At 43.8% G+C, this 17183-nt stretch overlaps 1 protein-coding gene across 1 annotated transcript; it reads left to right on the forward strand.

Annotated features, from left to right (window-relative positions):
* The first annotated feature begins 294 nt into the window (after positions 1–294).
* Positions 295–9761, forward strand: GPA33 (glycoprotein A33). The gene is made up of 7 exons (XM_058800384.1): positions 295–508; positions 3998–4149; positions 4998–5208; positions 5735–5893; positions 8167–8280; positions 8712–8835; positions 9292–9761. The coding sequence occupies exons 1-7, from the start codon at positions 460–462 to the stop codon at positions 9380–9382; spliced, it is 900 nt and encodes a 299-aa protein (XP_058656367.1). The 5' UTR covers positions 295–459; the 3' UTR covers positions 9383–9761.
* Positions 9762–17183: the final 7422 nt, after the last annotated feature.

Consider the following 17183-nt stretch of genomic DNA (forward strand, 5'->3'; position numbering starts at 1 on the left):
GCCTGGATGTGGGCTGCTGCCTGCATTGTGAAACACTTTAATACCTTTTCAACTCTGTTCCTTAAGAAAAATGAGGTTTATCCTCCCCTAGGTGCCTGCCATCACATGCATGATTTCAGCTGCACTGCACACTCCAGCCCCACCACACCCTTCCCTTGCTCCGTGCACCTGCGTGTTGGGAGAAACGAGGAAAGGCTGTTTAACTGTGGGAGAAAGTTCACAACTGGCCAAGGAGCTCCCAAGTTTACAGAGAGCAGCAGGTGATGTCAAAGCCTACTGGTGATGTGGCTTGTCATTGGGCTGGGAAGGGAGGGGCAGGCTGGGGCAGAAGCACTTTTAAGAGACTGAGGAAGTGAACCTGCAATGCCACTGCAAAGCAGCCCTTCACGGAAAGCCCATTACCTACCCAGCCTCCTGGAGATTACAAGGAAGAGCACCTTGAGGTGAAACAAAGGAGGGATGAGGGGGACGGCGACGAAAGGACTTGGGCTCCTCATTTTCAGTGCAAGTGAGTACTAATTTGGTTATGTCCTCAAGGGTTGGGTGGCAGGAACCAGCACTACAAAGTACAAGGACTCCAGTGCACTTTGTATGTCCCTCTTTTGTTTAGTGAAGGTTCCTTTGTGCTTATGGCCAGACAAGTGTGTGTACCATCTCTGTGCTGAACATCCACACACATCTCCCAAAACTGTTAGGAATAGGAAAAAATGCTGTTCTTCATGAAACTGAAAGTATTTTTCATAAACAATTTTCTTGGTTTCTGTTAATACAATATTTATCTCTGAAGAAGGAATCTCCTCCTCTGGAAGTCTCAGCTCCACTGACTTTTATCTGTCTCATATTCTTATATCAATGTTCCTACAACCTCATTCCAAGCTTCAGACCAAGCTACGCACATGGGAATTGCTTGGGGTTTTTGAACTAAAAATCCTGAAAACCTCACTTCAACAGTAAGACCCACAAAAAGGAAATTCACAAAGTTTAAAGTAATCAGAAAAAGTGGATGGGCTCCACATGCAACAAATGTCACTTGGGTCATGGTTTGATGATCATTATGTAACTACTGCAAAGCCACTGATATTCACTCTTTCAACATTCTCACCTTTCATGCTATGCAAATTATGCTCCTTTTTTTGCTTGATCAGAATCTCAATTTATTTCAGCAAACAAAATATTCCTGTAATTGTATTAATTGCCCTTCAGTCTGTTAACAACTATTCAGTAAGGAATGTGAAAGCAGAAATGTCACTTTCGTTTTCTTCTTCCTTTGTACAAGTACAAATCTCTAAGCAGAGGGGGAGAAAACCATTCGTATTTTTTAACAAGTTATAAACATACAAAATGTCTCTCACATTTTTTAAAATGCTATAAACACACAAAGTGATAACACGCAAAAAAGTAACTCCAAGGCTTAAATCTAGGTGACATTGTCCCTCTAGTAGTATGTAAGCTATTTGTCCTCTCCTTTTTTGGAGTTCTTTCAAAATTTACTTCCCTTGCCTTCAGCCATATTTTGAATAGATTCTGTTTCTGCTCAGACAAAAATCCCCAACCTTTGAAAAATAAACCACAACTCTTAAATGTACTGACTGTGAAGTGAAATGTGGTGAGAAATGGGAAGGATGTCACTGAGTCAGTGACATCCCAGGATGAAACTGTTGCTTCCCTGAGAGAGGGAAGCTCCTTCTGGGATGTAGAGAGAGACGTGGGTGACAAATGAAGAGCACCAGAAGCAGTGGGACACGAGAGTGACAGCAACAGATGAATAAATGTGTTACAGGCTGTGCCTCACATGCAGTGTTGGGTTCAGCTGCTCCCCAACTCTGCACCAAACAGGTCTGGAATAAAAGAAAGATCTCATTTATTGTAGGATTTGACTCATCCAATTGGAAGAAGGAAAAGAAGTCTGAGGTTTGGGTGGTTTCTTTGCCTCAGGGCTGCGTTTATGACCTGTCAGTGAACCCCAGCCCAGTGGAACCAGTTTCTGAGTGACAAAAAGATCAGGAAATGGGTTTTGCTCCATTTCCTAGTACAGACAGTGGTGCTTTTCACTTAAATGCAGGAAAGCATCTCTATCCAGTCACAACAAGCAAGGAGAAAGCTTTCCCAGGTGTCTCTCATAGGGAGGGCACATGAAAACAGCAGTCAGAAAGAGCCCAGGGGCTGTGCAAACATGGGCCTTGCCCTGGGTGCTACAGGGCAGGGAAAGATCTGGGAGTGGCTGCAATAAAAGCATGCTAGCAATACTTTGCCCCGCTTTCCTTCTCATGACTATCAGCATTGTAAATGAAATAATCCCCAAGAGAACAGAAGCCACTCCTGCCACATCACAGAGGAAGAGGTGAAAACCACCTTGCTCTGAGCTGTGAGAGCCCAACATTTCAGTCATTGAGCTGTTCATTGTTCTGTGGGAGCATACAGAACGACTCAGCTGTTGGGAGTATGCAGCAAAGATGGAATTTAGGCTAAAAGCAAATCCCTGTGCCCATGGCACCTGTGTAATTACCTGAACTGTCACCCCAGGTTCTTAGTGCAGTGACCACACAACCTTCTGGGTCCCCACACTGTTATTTTCTAAGGACTCTTGTTCACTGCTAGTCAAGGATGTGGCAGTGCTCAGCTTGCCAACAGCATTCACTTACTGACCCAGAGCAGGGGGCTGTGTGCTCTTCCTGTCTAAAAAAGTGGCTATTCACAACCAGTTTGCAAGCAGGGTGCAATCTAGAAATGCTTTGCCCTCTCCCTTATACATTACACTTCCTTATAGATCTAACCTGGACAAAGATATGGCAGAATAAGGACCCAAAGTTTGCTAGGTGGCAACTTTTCAGATCAATCTTCTCCAGGGAACAGTGATTCAGCTTTCAGAAGCAAACCTTCGTCACCACATGCAGCATCCCCAGCATGGGTGGAAGCCTTCCTCCTCTTTTCTCCTTACTGCACCACATTCCTCTTTGCCATGGGAGCACCTCTGAGCAGCACCTCCTTCCTTGCCATTTACAGTTTTCCCAAATATCTTCCACAAATGACAGTGCCATTAAAAAAGAAACAAAACCAAAACCTCAAAGCAGCAAACCCAAACACAGAACCCACACAAACTGTGAGGAGAAAGCAGGTGTTTTTAACCATGGACTCCTGCAGGCATGAAGGTCACCTATGGCAGGGCAGACATAAATGTCCAGCTCAGTTCTGAGAATAACAAAGACCTGCCCACCAGGCAATGATCAGACATGATGAATTAAGTGCAAGTCAGAGGGAATTCAGTGTAAAAAACCACCTGCCCTGTGCCCTGCGTGCTTCCCCAGGGCACAGAGGGATTTCTGTTTTATTCAGCTCTCAGCTATTCCTGTGCTCCAGAGGCAGGAGCTCGAGTTTTTGAACAAAGGTGACTACTACCTTACTCATTTTTAGACAAAACTAAGAGCTTTTCTTCCCTTGTTTCTTTCAACCACTCTTTGCTTCTCTAGGTTTTTCTATTTTCAGGGATGAAAAACATGAACAGGTTTTGATTCCCTAGCACAAAATGTCACTTTTCTATGGATTTGGATCGAGGCAAGTTATTTGACAGTTTTCCTGATCCTTGAAATTTGACAATATCAGTTTGTTAGTTTAGCCTGAATCCTTAAGACTGCTGATGCACTTGTAGTATCTGTTTATCTGTCTCCCTCTGTACATTCTGAGCTGTCAAAGGGTGTCAGTCACGCTGAAGGAGGGCTCAGAGAAAAAAGTACAGCATCTTTCTAAACTCCATGGCAATACAGGAACAGGTGAAGAAGAGGGAAGCAAGGAACAGAGAGCAGAGTTTAGCTCTAAGCCATCGTGTGCAGCAGCTTCCCAGAGCCAATCAGCTGCAGCACACATCACATCTTGCTCAGTGGGCAATGTCCTGGATGACAGGGAATTAGGGGTTATTGTGGCATCTAAGGAGGCCAAAGACACTACCATGGAATCCAGATATTGTTATTTTTGCTGAGTGCAGCATTTATTCTCTTCCTAGTTCTTGTGTCTGCTCATGCCCTCACTGTGGAAGCACCTGAGAGGCAAATCCAAGTGGCAAGAGGAAGAAATGCTACCCTGCGCTGTAATTTTAGAACAAACTCAGCTGTTGACAGAGGAGACCTGGTTGTCTGGAAGAAAATCGATAGCAAGGTAAACTGAGCTGCATAAGGAAACAGATGAGAGGGCAACCAAGAAGGGGCAGGAGAGGGAATCTTAGTGGGAATGGATGCTGGAAGAAAAAGACTTCTTCCAGATTTTTTTTTAATCCCAGAACTGTGCAAACAGAAATGCTCAGACTAGATGCAATTTATCCCAAATCTATCGCACAACACCAGGAAAGCTCCCACCCCTACTGGTCTTACAGCTGTTTACTGAGGATACAGCACTGTATGTACTGTGGGATTTACATCTATTAAAATATGTGAAACACACAATTTCTAAATATATATATATATATATATATATAAAATGTATATGTTGTACCCATATCTTTGATACTATATAAAAAGTGTTAAGTTGATGATAACAGTACATGGAGAGATTCTTGAGGTCTCCTACATCCATTTGAAGTATTGGAAAATTAAGAAACTTTTAAAGTTCTTCTTGATGCTTGGGAATTAGTGAGAGGGGGAGCAGCTTTTGGAGATCTCCTTGCAAGAACTGCCAGAGGTTTCTTCTCTGGAGATCCTTGCTGGCAGTTCGTGCACCCATAGGGCAATCTGACTGACACAGGTCTCAGCCAAGTCTTGGGCTGTCCTCTCCTCATGGTGAGGAAAGGTGAATAAGCCGCAGCAAAAGAAATCAGATAAGGTGTGAGAAAGGGATTCCAGATGGAAACAGAGATGAATTTCTAGGTTTTTCTTGGCTTTTTCCCAAACTGCTGCAGTTTAAGGTTCTCTTTTCCAAGCTGCTCCTTAGGAGTGGGCTGATGGACCAAGTTAGATGGCAGATGACACAGCAGAAGCAGGGACTGACGCTGTGCCCCGCCCACGCGCCAGGTTGACGCCGTGACGCGCTACTTCGACGGGCTGGTGCAGTACGGGGAGGGCTACGACCACCGCCTCCAGTTCAACGGCGACGTGGACGGCGGGGACATCAGCGTCACCATGGGCGCCGTGACCATGGAGGACAACGGCACCTACGTCTGCAGCGTCCGCCTCCGGCACGACCCGCCGCGCCAGGCCGCGCTCGTGGACCTCTTCGTCCTGGGTGCGGTGACACCGGAGTGCCACACCCCTGACACACACACCTGCCCTTCCTCTGACGTCCACATCGGCTTAAACAGATCTTCTAATAGCAAAAAATATCATAGCCAATTCCACCTTTGGTCTTTTCCTACTCCCTGTGGAAGGACGCTGGGATGCGTAGAGCAGGCAGCTCCCTCAGACACTGTACACACTGGCTGTGTGTACAGCTCGCCCTCCTCATAACCCAAGCATCATTACAGGGCTTCCCTCATTCCCCCTATGGCCTGTCATACTCCACTTACCAAAGGATGGGTCACCTAACACTATCAGGCAGATCCCAAAAAGCATCTTGCAATTCCTTTTTGGCTTTCCTTGTTTCTCCCAAAAAGGGAGGAACAAATTAGATCCAAATTCACTTCAAGTTCCTTTAAGAAGAAGGTGGCAGGTGCAAGACCAGCCTCTTCTTGCAAGAATAAAAACCAGAGATGCAAATGGGCTGAAACAAGAAACTGCTTCTGATTAATACAATTCCTTTTTCCTTCCTTCAGTTGCACCATCCAAGCCTGAATGCAAGATTCTGGGGACACCAGAATATGGACAGACAATCAACCTGACCTGTGCTTCTCAGGAGGGCTCCCCAGCGCCCAAATACACCTGGAAAAGCTTCAATGTGCAAAATGAGCCCCGTCCGCTAGCATACACAGAAGGTATGAGAAACTGAAACACATCAAAGCATTGAGGTCTCTGCAGATGAGGGCTGGGAAGATTCTAAAATGCAAATACAAAAACACTCTTCAGGCTTATTCTAGGATGTTCTCTGAACAGGAGTTTGAAAAGCTGTCCTTTTGATACAAGACATGCTCAGGAGTAACTTAGCAGAAAGGACTCTCACCTGAAATAAGAATGGTCAGAAAGGCTTTAACTTCATCTCTCCCCTAGGGAGAAAGATGGATGGCTCTGGAAGCAGTCAGAAATAATTATTTCTCAGTTGCTGGGAGTAAGGCATAACATGAGGAACAACACTGAGTTTTCTAAGTGTCTTTACATCCCAGCTTACTTGACCGTGAGCAGATCTCTTTATAAATTGAAGGAAACACAAGCTGGCTCTGGAAGCTTTCTTCCAGAGACGACCCCTCACTTAGAGGAAGGGGGTATGAGAAAGTTACACCATTGCACTTTGAGCATGAAAAAGGCTTCTGGTTCTTTAGGACTGACACACAGGCCCTAACACTGTATTTGCTTTCATTTTAAAAGTCAGATTCTGGAAGGAAAAAGGAGCTGACTTTCCACAACAGAACTTTGACAGAACTATTTATACAGGAAGGAGGGTTTAATACTCTTTCAAGTGTAACAGTGACAGAGGACTCAGATTTATTTCATTAAACAACTTTGCTTTTTGTGGCCTGTCCAGCTTCAGGAAGACTAAGTGTTTGTACCTACCCTTCCTGGTTTAAGGGAAGTACACTAAAGATGATGAGACTCCACAGGATATCCACACTCGGAGCTCATTCTTGCATGAAATATGTATCAGCAGGGGCAGGAACTTCATTCATTTCAGTGGCCACTAAGTGGTGCCAGCGCATCACACACAGCCCTGGGCACAGCAGATTGTCACAGCAGCAGCTTCTGCTGCCGCCCTGTTCTTCCCTGGAACAGCAATCTCTGCTGGCCCATTCCCACCTCATTTGTGCTCTCATCGGAGCACCCGTGGCCAAGCCCTGTGTGACTGTCCCCAGGTGCCCCAGGCTGGCTGGCTGCCCTGCTGTCACCACAAGCAATGGCTTCTGTGCTAAACAAGCCCCACTGCTGCAAAGCCTGCAGAACCCCCTCAGGAGAAACTTCAGAGCTCACAGCACCTGACCCACATTTCCCCCATTTCACTCACTCAATCACTTTTGATTTATTAGGAGCATTTAAATTCCACTTCTAGACTGAGACTTTAAGAGCTACAAACATCACGCATACCCCCCCCAAAAAAAAAACCCAACAAAGCCAGCAAAAAAAAAAAAAAAAAAAAAAACCCCACACAAAAAACAAACAAACAAAAAAAAAAAAAACCACCACCAGGAGGGCGACAAGTAAACACAAGGAGTATGTAGAGACTAAAAAAAAATATAAAAATAAAAAATCAATCAAGCAAGCATATGACCTGTCATTTCTCAGTTTGCATGCTCTTCTACTATCTGGCACTAGGTGCCAGCAAATCCTAAATGTAAAAAAGTGAGATCCCAGGGAAACAGGAAAGTCATTAAGAAGTATTCGATCTTTTGCTTTCAGAGCAGGGATCTGGACCTCTCCCACAAACCAAAAGCATGGACTACACATCCCATATCAGCTGGAGATGTAACAAACAAACTGACTGCCTGAGCAGACAGAGCTGAGCTTCAGCCCGTGGTTCTGAGCCGTGTGAGGCTGGACAGAAAGCATCAGCATCACTGCAATCCTGTCACTAGAGCTCTTCTTGTTTATCTACACAGCCTATGTGGCTTCTCCCAGACTAGAAAACATTTCCCCCCACTGCTAAATAACTCATATCTGAAATCCTAAGAGATGCAGGACCGAAGAGCTTTCTCTTGTTGAACAAGTTAATTTATCAAGATGGCCAGTTCTCAGAGCCAGGTCCTGATTTGGGCATCTGACATTTCTCAAAATCCAATGCCAAAACAACAGCAAAAAAAAAAAAAGCTTTCTCTAAGCACAGACACTTCTCTACCCTCCACCTACAGTTTTCTTTCTAAAAGAAATGTTCAAATACCATGTTCCCTGTAATCAAAACAGCACACTCTGTTTATCCTCCCACAAATCACTCTAAAACCTAGGGATGAGCATGGCAGCTCCTGAGCAAGACAGAGCAATCCATCAGCTTTAATAACCTCTCATCAGTCCAGCCACCCTGGGCTGGAACTGGAGCGCCACTGTTGCCACTTCCTCCCCTGCTTTTATTCTTAGCTTTTTTGGCCTGATTTGTGTTTCACAACAGGGCAACAAATAACTCTGAAGAACATCTCAGCAGACACCTCTGGCTTTTACATCTGCACTTCAACCAACATAGTGGGAACGGAGTTTTGCAACATGACAGTCAGCGTTGTGCCACGTAAGAGATGGGGCTGCCTTGGGGAAGAGAAGTACCAGAGAGAACATCTCAGCTCAGAGCCAAAGCATTAAAGGAGAGGAATGTTACCATCTGGTTTCTGAACACCTTTAAGAGAGACCCTCTCCAGTGGTTTACATGCTAGTAGAGCACTCACCAATGCACTGGATTAGTTCAAAAAGTGATGAAAGCTGTGCAGAGTCAGCACTGAATTTAAAATGTCTGAGACAAAGAAGAGCAGGTGTTCAGATCCAGGGGCTCCTCCCTGTCAGTAGCTAACTGCTCCTGTACTACCCAGTACAGAATTGTTTCCAGTTGCTGTAGTCCAACAGATGTGGCTTCCACATTTGTTTGGTGGGGGGGTTTGAAGTGCAGTGATTGTGCTGATCCCCTCTGACATCACTGCCCCTGCTAACTCCTCCCTTCCCACACAGCATCCATGAACATAGCTCTGTATGCTGGCATCATTGGGGGAGTTGTGGCTGCCATTGTGGTGATTGGGATCATTGCCTACTGCTGCTGCTGCCGGGAAAGCAAGGACACTGACTACGAGATGACGTGAGTACCTCTCCCTGCAGCCCTGAATGGAACAGATCAAGGGTTCTCCTTCTCCCTCCAGCACCAACAGATGGAGTGGAAAACTGGGAAGAAAAATCTGGGAAAGCATGCACTGCCTTCTCCTTTCAGTGTCCACCCCAGTGGCTCCCATCCCTCCTCATGGGAGATGCCCAGGAATCCCAGACACCTTTGTGTCTCTGGGCAGAACCAAATTATCCAAACCTTGGATGTGAATTAGCACAAATTCAAACCCTGGATGTGAATTAGCACACATGCTATGAAAAATAAACAAGTAGCTCCCGCACCTCTTGCATCACCAGCAAGACTGAAGTTGTGGACTTCAGCTGGGTGCAGTTCTAGATCAGCTTAGAGCAGTTTAAAAGTATTCTAACACAAAATCTCTTCAGCAAGGTTTCTGGCTGGTTTTAAAATCTCTACTCCCAAACAATATTTTAGGGTACAAGAAGACAGAAATGAACCCTCCAGGCAGATGCCACCAAGGCATGAGAACGAAGGGGAGTATGTGGAGAATGAGGAGAATGAATGAAGAAACCACTGCCATCTCCAGGATCTGCTGAGGCACAGACATCACTGTATAAAAGAAATCAATCCCTCTTTCTTACTGCAACAAGTTGAATTATAAAATGAAAGCCAAAGGCTCTGCCTTCAAGTTCTGGGAGAGAACATTCTTGCTTCCCTGGAAATAAGAACTGATGTACAGTGAGCAATAACACACACTCTCACAGCAGAAAGATGCACATGGAGCACTGCTGCACCCAGTCACCCAAAAATAACCAGTCTTCCAGCCTTCCAACTTTCTGAAAATGAAACTATCAGGTCTATTTGGAGAACAGAGGAACAGAGCTGCTCATTTATCCCCAGCTCCACAAAAGGTTTGAAGGTCACCAACTGCATTTCATCAAGGAAAGGTGGTCTTGTTTACTGAGTCATGCAAATGTCACAGCTTTCACCACTGTTCAACACAGGAACTGTTTTTATGGAGGTTGAAGCAAGATGATTTTTAAAGACATTTTGTTAAATGTGTATTCTGTATGTATTATACACATATAAATAAATATTAAAAAAAAAAACAACACTGAGTCCCCTATTTGGGACTACAGTACATAATCATGTCACAGATAAGGTAAGAACTTAGATGGGCAGCTGATAAGAACTAGAAACACTCTAATAGCCCATTTACTGTCTGACTCCTGAATTTCTGAGTTCTGGCTCCCAGAGCTCCTAATTTTCATTACATTACTTTTTCCTGCTGATTGTTGCATGGGCAAGTCAGAAATAGTCTACTGCTCCTGCTGCTTCTGAAAAAATGACAATGTGAGAGCATGTACATGGCAAGAACATCCTTAATTAAAACAAAAAGGGGGAAGGAGTGGAAGGAAAAAGGAAAAATAACTTTTTGTTCAAAACTGTAACAATTTAATCAGAAGCACTGCATTTTATGTGCAAATGTGGAGGGAAATCCTACCACTGGTATCTTTGGAAGAGAATGGACTATCCATCCCCAAGGACTATCAATGGCTATTAAAGCCAATTAAAAGTCAGGGGTTTTTTAAGATACTTTTGCAGTAAAATATTTCTCCTTTCAAAACTCCTTACTGCATCTCCAACTTTGGGAGGTTCAGCAATGCCTCCCACATACCCTTTACCCCCAAACAGTTACTGTAATAAAAATCTAAAATTTAACTTCAAAGAAGGACCAGCCATCCTCCCACTCAGGACCAGTATTTTCTAGATTTCAAACTATGAAAACCACCCTACCAGAACTGTAATTCTGGCTTGCTTTCTGACTACCTTTGTTTTACATAATACTTAAAATACAATTACTCATTTGTAGTAATAACAACTGCAAAGACCAACCACAGGAGTTCTTTACAAAGAACACACAAATCCAAATCTCTCTGGCAATGGATAATCTGAAATGCAAGATATTCTGAGTACCTTTTCTCATGATGCATGAGAAAACTTTGCAAAAATGGATGGCTAAAAAAGAACATTTCACAGAGAAGCTGAAGGCAGATAAATTTGGTGCATAGCTCAGAGCTGGTATGTATTCCAGTCTCACTGTAACAAGCAAGGCTAGTGTGAATTATCTAATTACCATTGTAACACATTTCTCCTGTGAAACAAAAGCTATTTCTTTTACAAATGTTACAGACATTAGTCAGCACAACCTGCTTCCTCCACCAGGAATAACAGTGAGGGATAACAGTGTGGATTCTCAAAGATCCCAGCTGGAAAGTCCAGAGAAAGGACTTGAAAATTATCAGCAGAATAATGCCAGAATATAGCCAGAAACTGGCAGTGGCCACTAAACCATTGTAACACTCTGCTACCTGTCCCACACTTCACTTTTGGGATAGGTGAAGTTTAATTGCTGTTTATCAGCTTCAGAAGTCTTCAGTAACACTTGCACAGTGGTCATTTTAGGCATGAAGAAAATACAGATTAGCAGTAAGCAACTGCACTAAGTTGTCTAAAGAAACCAGCCACAGAATACAGAGGAGTTTACCAAATTACTCCCAAACCCATGTATTTAATTCTCTGCAAGCAGATTCCATAACAGCTAGCAGAGGAAAAGCAAGAATCCAACTTGACAACATTTAAAACAGAACTGCTTCAAGTTCTGCAATGCTAAGCTCACTTCTGCACTGAGAAATCAACTAAGCACGTGGAGCTATGGCTGAGATAATTCAGTGCTGCATCATTTTTTACCTTTTTTAAAATACCTTGGAAGTAGTGCATTTATTAGAATGCTTTATGCATTTTTCCTCAACCAATTTGTTCTACTCTGTCAGCCAGAAATACACAAACACACATATTCAAACTCATGCCTTATTCCAGGGTTTTCCTGTGACTGAATTAATGTCCTGCCTGTCTTGTATGTCTTTTGAAAAAGGAATAACTCCAAGAGCTACCTCTAGTATAGCCACAACCTTATGCAGAATTAAACCAGCAATAATGAGTTTGAAGGGAAGATATATTAAGCTAGTGATACTTAACTAATTCCAAAGATTTAATGTATCTATACTGAACTTCAATAACCACTTCCCTCAGAAGACAGGAAGGAGGGAGAAAATGTATAACCAGGTAGAAAAGTAAATTTCTACTTTATTCTTTACATAGCAATCAGTAAACTACTGTTTAGTTATGTTCAACTCTATTCACAAACTTATCACAGAAAGCAAATGGGCTTGTCAGGCATGATTTAGCATTGGCAAATCCATGCTGACTCTTTCCAGTCCCCCATTTCTCCTTCATGTACCCAAACACATCCCAAGAAGGCTTGCTACATGATTTTTCCAAGGAGTGCAGTGGAACTGAGCAGCCCAGGCTTTCCTGGATCATCCTTTTGACAGATGGGTGCAGCATTTGCCTCCCATTGCTGTGCATTTCCTGTGCTCTCTGTGACTTTCAAAGGTGAGAGAACAGCCTGGAAAAGGTGTCAGTCAGCTTCCCCAGCATCCTGGGATGCAGCACACCTGGCTGGAGGGACTGCATGGGTCTGCAACTCCCAGTGCTGCTGCTCTCATCCATGAACCCTTCCTGAGAACAGATCTGCTTTCCCAACAACACCCCTACAGCCCTGGCCAGCGTTTAGGGATTCTTCCCTTGTAGCCCACACCTGCTTCTTCCTGCTTTACAATGCACCAGGATGCAGCCACAAGATCCCTGTGAAGACAAGAGAGTCTTCCCAATCAATCTCCCTGCATTCCTGGACTGCTCTTGTGTTTGGGAGACACTGTCCCCAATGAACTGCCAGCCTTAATGCACACAGAGCTGGCACCAGGGATTCCACCCCTCCCCATTTCCCACACAACCACCAAGATCTGCTCTCACTGCCTTCCCCACTCTTCTCAGGGTCTTGGGAAGTGTTTCCAGTATTACAAACACACAAAAGCTGGTGCTGCCACAGCCCACTTCCAGATTCAGTACAGTGCACAATTCACAACTTGTCAGGAAGACAGGAGTTAATTATCCCAGCATCCCTGTTGCTAGAGCAACTGCACTCCTTTTCTGTTTATTTGTACCAACTGTTCCAGGAAAGACACCGAGGCAATGTTCTGCCTGATCAAGTTCACAATACAATGATCAAACCTCCAAGATTAATTCTGGATGTGTTAGAGCTCTACTAAAATTATTGCAGCCCAACAGAAGGGAATTTGTAACTTCTGCTGCACTTCACCTGTTCACTAGGGATTGAAGGAATTATCTGAAAGTGGCAGAGAAGTTTAATGGGAACCTCTAAGACAGAACCATAGAAAAGTGAGGGAATAGAGATAATTCAGGGTTAGATTAATAGAAGTGTTTGCCAATTTCTTCATTTTACTAAATCACTGCAATAAAATTGATTGGCTGGCCACTCTGGGGTGACAGTGAGAGATGATAATCCTGCAGAAGTCATCAGGAGGGCAGAAACTAGATAACAAACTTGTTTTTCTCCTGCTCCACCACAGTACATTTACTCTGCCAAAAGGAATGATGTTGTTAAAGTCTTTGCAGTCAGCTGCAGCTACTTCTATCTATCAGCCAGAAAATAAACTCAGTTTCACACATACGCTTGAGTGACTTCACTTTTGGGCAAAGTCTGAAATCCTTGCTAGCAGAAAGGGTTAGAATTTTTAATTCAACTAACAGGTCCAAAAGCACAGCCCCTCTATGACAATTATGCAGGTTTTCTTTTAAACTTATCAAGAAAGAAAAATACAACTATTTTACAAAAAAACTGAAACAGGGTTTCCTAGAATAGACATTTTCATTCACCCCAGACAAGTACTTATTCAGAAGATTCTGACCTTCAGCACATCACCACTTGACTGTAACAGCTCAAGGGCCAGAATCCCTGAAATGGCAGCAAGTTTGCTAATGGGGAATGACTCAGCATGGACCTCACTCCAGGCAGCTGGCACAGGACACACCCCGTGGAACCAATATCAGCTGTTGCTGTTACCCAGGATCACAGCACTGCTTCCTCCAGCCCAGCCTGACACCTGACAGATCCTCCACACAGAAAATCCTCACCAAACTGCTGCCTTGTTTCTATCTTTTAGGATCTGGATGAGTGACACATTGCCAAGGATGCAATAAAGATTTATCTTACACGGCACACACTCTCTGATAACATCAGAGTTATAATGCAGACCCCAGAACTGGCAGACATCAGGAGGTGGTATGACATCCCTTCCCACATATCACACACTGCCAGCTTCTTCTCTCACCCTTGGCAGGTGAAAGTGCAGCTGGAATGCAGAGCTCCACCTGGGAACAGACAATGAGCCAGCTGAAGCTCTTGTGTTGGACACAGAGGACAGGCCAACAGGGGATGTCTGCTGCAGACAGCCCTGCCAGAGGGGAGCTCTCAAGGCCTTCTTCAGACACCTGTGAGGAGCCTGACACTCAGAAGTGACCAAGGAGCCAAGGTGGTCCCTGCTGGATCTCATCCTTATGGACAAGAAATAACTGCTCAGGGATGTGAAGGCCAGGGGGCAAATTTAGCTTCAGTAACCACCAACCTCCAAAGAGGGAGGAAAACAGCAAAAAGCAGCATCACAGCCCTGGAGGTCAGGAGAGCAGCCCTTGGCCTTGTTCAGAGATCTGCCTGGAAGACTCCTGTGGCACACAGTGCTGGAAAGAGGTCCAGGTGAGCCTGGTGATTTTTCAAGTATCACCTCCTCCAAGACAAACAGCAAAGCAAGCAGGGGCTGACCACAGACCTCCTGACAGAACTCACCCCTGAAAAGGAACACACAGGAGACAAGTGCCTGGGAGAAACACAGAGTGCTGTGTGTGTGCAGGTATGGGGACAGGAAAGCCAAAGCACACCCAAAGCTGCATCTGGTGAAGCACATGGAGGGCAAAAAGAAGGATTGCTGTGGTGCAGCTGAGTGGGAATGGGCAGCTGGCCATGAAGGACAAGGCTAAAGCCACATTCACCTTGAGATTTAATGGTAAGATCAGCCTTCCAAAGCAAAATTCAAGTTAAAGATGTCAAAACCTGGTTTTGTTGTATCTACAGTATGTATGTGTGCTTCTGAGAGAATGCTGGAACTTCTGCCACATCCCTGGTTCCTGCAGTTTACTGGAAGGAGAAGGTGGACAAGCCAGCAATGCATAAGTAACAGAAGCAGCAGCAACTGCTGCTTACTCCATGTTAACATCCTCTGAACAGAATGTAAAAGAACATTACAGGTCAATGTACTGATGCAGACCACATCAGCAGAGCTGTCACTGCAGTCATTGTTTCCATGATCCTCAGACAACTATTCTGGCCAAAACCTTCAGAGCAGCAAAGTGCAATTAACCACTTGTCTACTGCTATTATAATGAGCAAAAATACCTAATAATTCTGCCATGTGTGTGCTAAACCAGGATGACTTTTTACTCATTCCTGTCACAGCAGAGAGTCAGCTGCTCTAACAGGAGGGCAGAAAGGTCTGATAGAATCTATTAGCTACAAAACCAGCTCTTTAGCCAGTTCACCAGATGTGCCACCAAACACCACATGCAGAGTGCTGTCACCATTAGGTTTTATCCTGTGGAAGGTGCATGTTTAGAGCTCCCAGGCTGCACCACTCAAACTCTGCTCAAGAGCCATTCTGCCCTGTCCTGGTTTTGTGTCCCCTTGAGAATTCTATCATTCAAGTGGTGAGAATTTTGGCCTGATTTTGACACAGTTTGTGCCTTACCAGAACTACTCCTTGCACTTAGAATGTGGGCTAAGGCTGCAAACCCTCATCTTTACTTAAAGGAGAGAAGCATTACTTCATTAAACTCATTTTTCAGAATTTTTTCTTCCAGAAATCAAGAGCTGCAAAATGCAGAACAGTCAAGGAAGCAGAGCTCCAAAATGAAAGAATTTTCTATCATCCTACAGCAGCTGTTAGGGCTCCCCCTCAATAAATGCAGAGTAACACTATGAAATGGGCTACTTGAACTTAGTGTACTCATTCTAATGGCACAGGTATTTCAATTTTCACTACAAAAAACCCCCTCTAGAGCTGTTGGTTATTACACTAAGACAGTCACTGCCCTAGTTAACAACCCACTGCCTACAGCATATAATTAGATCTTCTACATCTTATGTGCTATTTTAATTTACAGGTGCTAAGGTACAGATATGCCATAGAATCCTAATGGCATTTTCCCACTTCTGCTCACATTCTTTATCTCACTCTTGATATGTAAGACATTAAGCTTAGTAAAAAATGTTCTTAGGTTTATGTACTTCATACTGAGTGTTTTAACAACAATTTTTAATAAATTCTCTCCTACATAAGAACTGAAACAAACTTTTATTGCAACAGTGAACTCTGAAAATACTTCAAAAACAATAGTTCCGTACATTATGAAATACCAATGCAGCAGTTAAAGAAGTTGGACAAGTCTATACAAATGCAGAAAAGCCTTTAGCACTACTCGATAGACACTGTCAGTCACTTAACACATTCCCAGGTGCTTCATTGGTAAATTTCAGCCTTACAGCTTCAATGGCCCTTATTTGGTGAAAATCAGCAGGTAGGACAGCAGCCTCCAAGGAAGGAAACACAGAATCAATTGAGGAAATTCAGTGATAGAGGTGAACAGCTGGATAAGAATAAAAATGCTTCAGTGATCCTAGAACACTGGAAGAAAGGGTTCAACTGGCCTTACAGCAACTCTAACAGGTTTCCAACTAAACCAGCACTTGGCCTTTTCTGACACACTGATCAGCATGCTCAAATAAACCTCTTATTTTGGCTGCATTTTGGGTTGTGCTTGCATTTGTTTTGTTGGGTTTTTTCCTTATTCAAGGGAATGAACCACCTCATCTTGAGTTTCAGTACCTACCAAGGAATGAAATCTTCACATAGTTAGTTGCTATGGAAACAGTATTTCAAAACTGGACATCTGTTGCTACAAAATCTAGGAACAACTTAACAAAATAAGCTCTTATTTCTCAGAATCACTTGCTTAGGAGACACATGGACTAAGCACAAGGCTCAGACAGACAACTTTCTGGGGAGTAGTCCCAGCACTACCTCCATAAAAAGGAACACCTAACTTTCCTAGAAAATGTCAAGGCACTTCTTATGTGCCCCCAAATAATGATGACTGGTATCTACCCAGCCTGACAAAACTCTTGTGAAATATATCAGTCTGAATCTGATACTCTTTCCAAAAAAAACTATCAGAAAACCAAAAACAAACCAACCCCATAACACCTACACTTCTCTTCAGTCTCTAAAGTTTGAGGGACATGCATTTCTTAAAAAGAAAACTGATGCAAGCAAAAAACAAAATCTATGCAGTACTTGTCCCTGATGTACATAATACAGCCTGTGCCTCTAAGA

The sequence above is a fragment of the Ammospiza caudacuta genome, chromosome 2 (assembly GCF_027887145.1).
Source record: "Ammospiza caudacuta isolate bAmmCau1 chromosome 2, bAmmCau1.pri, whole genome shotgun sequence".
Lineage (NCBI taxonomy): Eukaryota > Metazoa > Chordata > Aves > Passeriformes > Passerellidae > Ammospiza > Ammospiza caudacuta.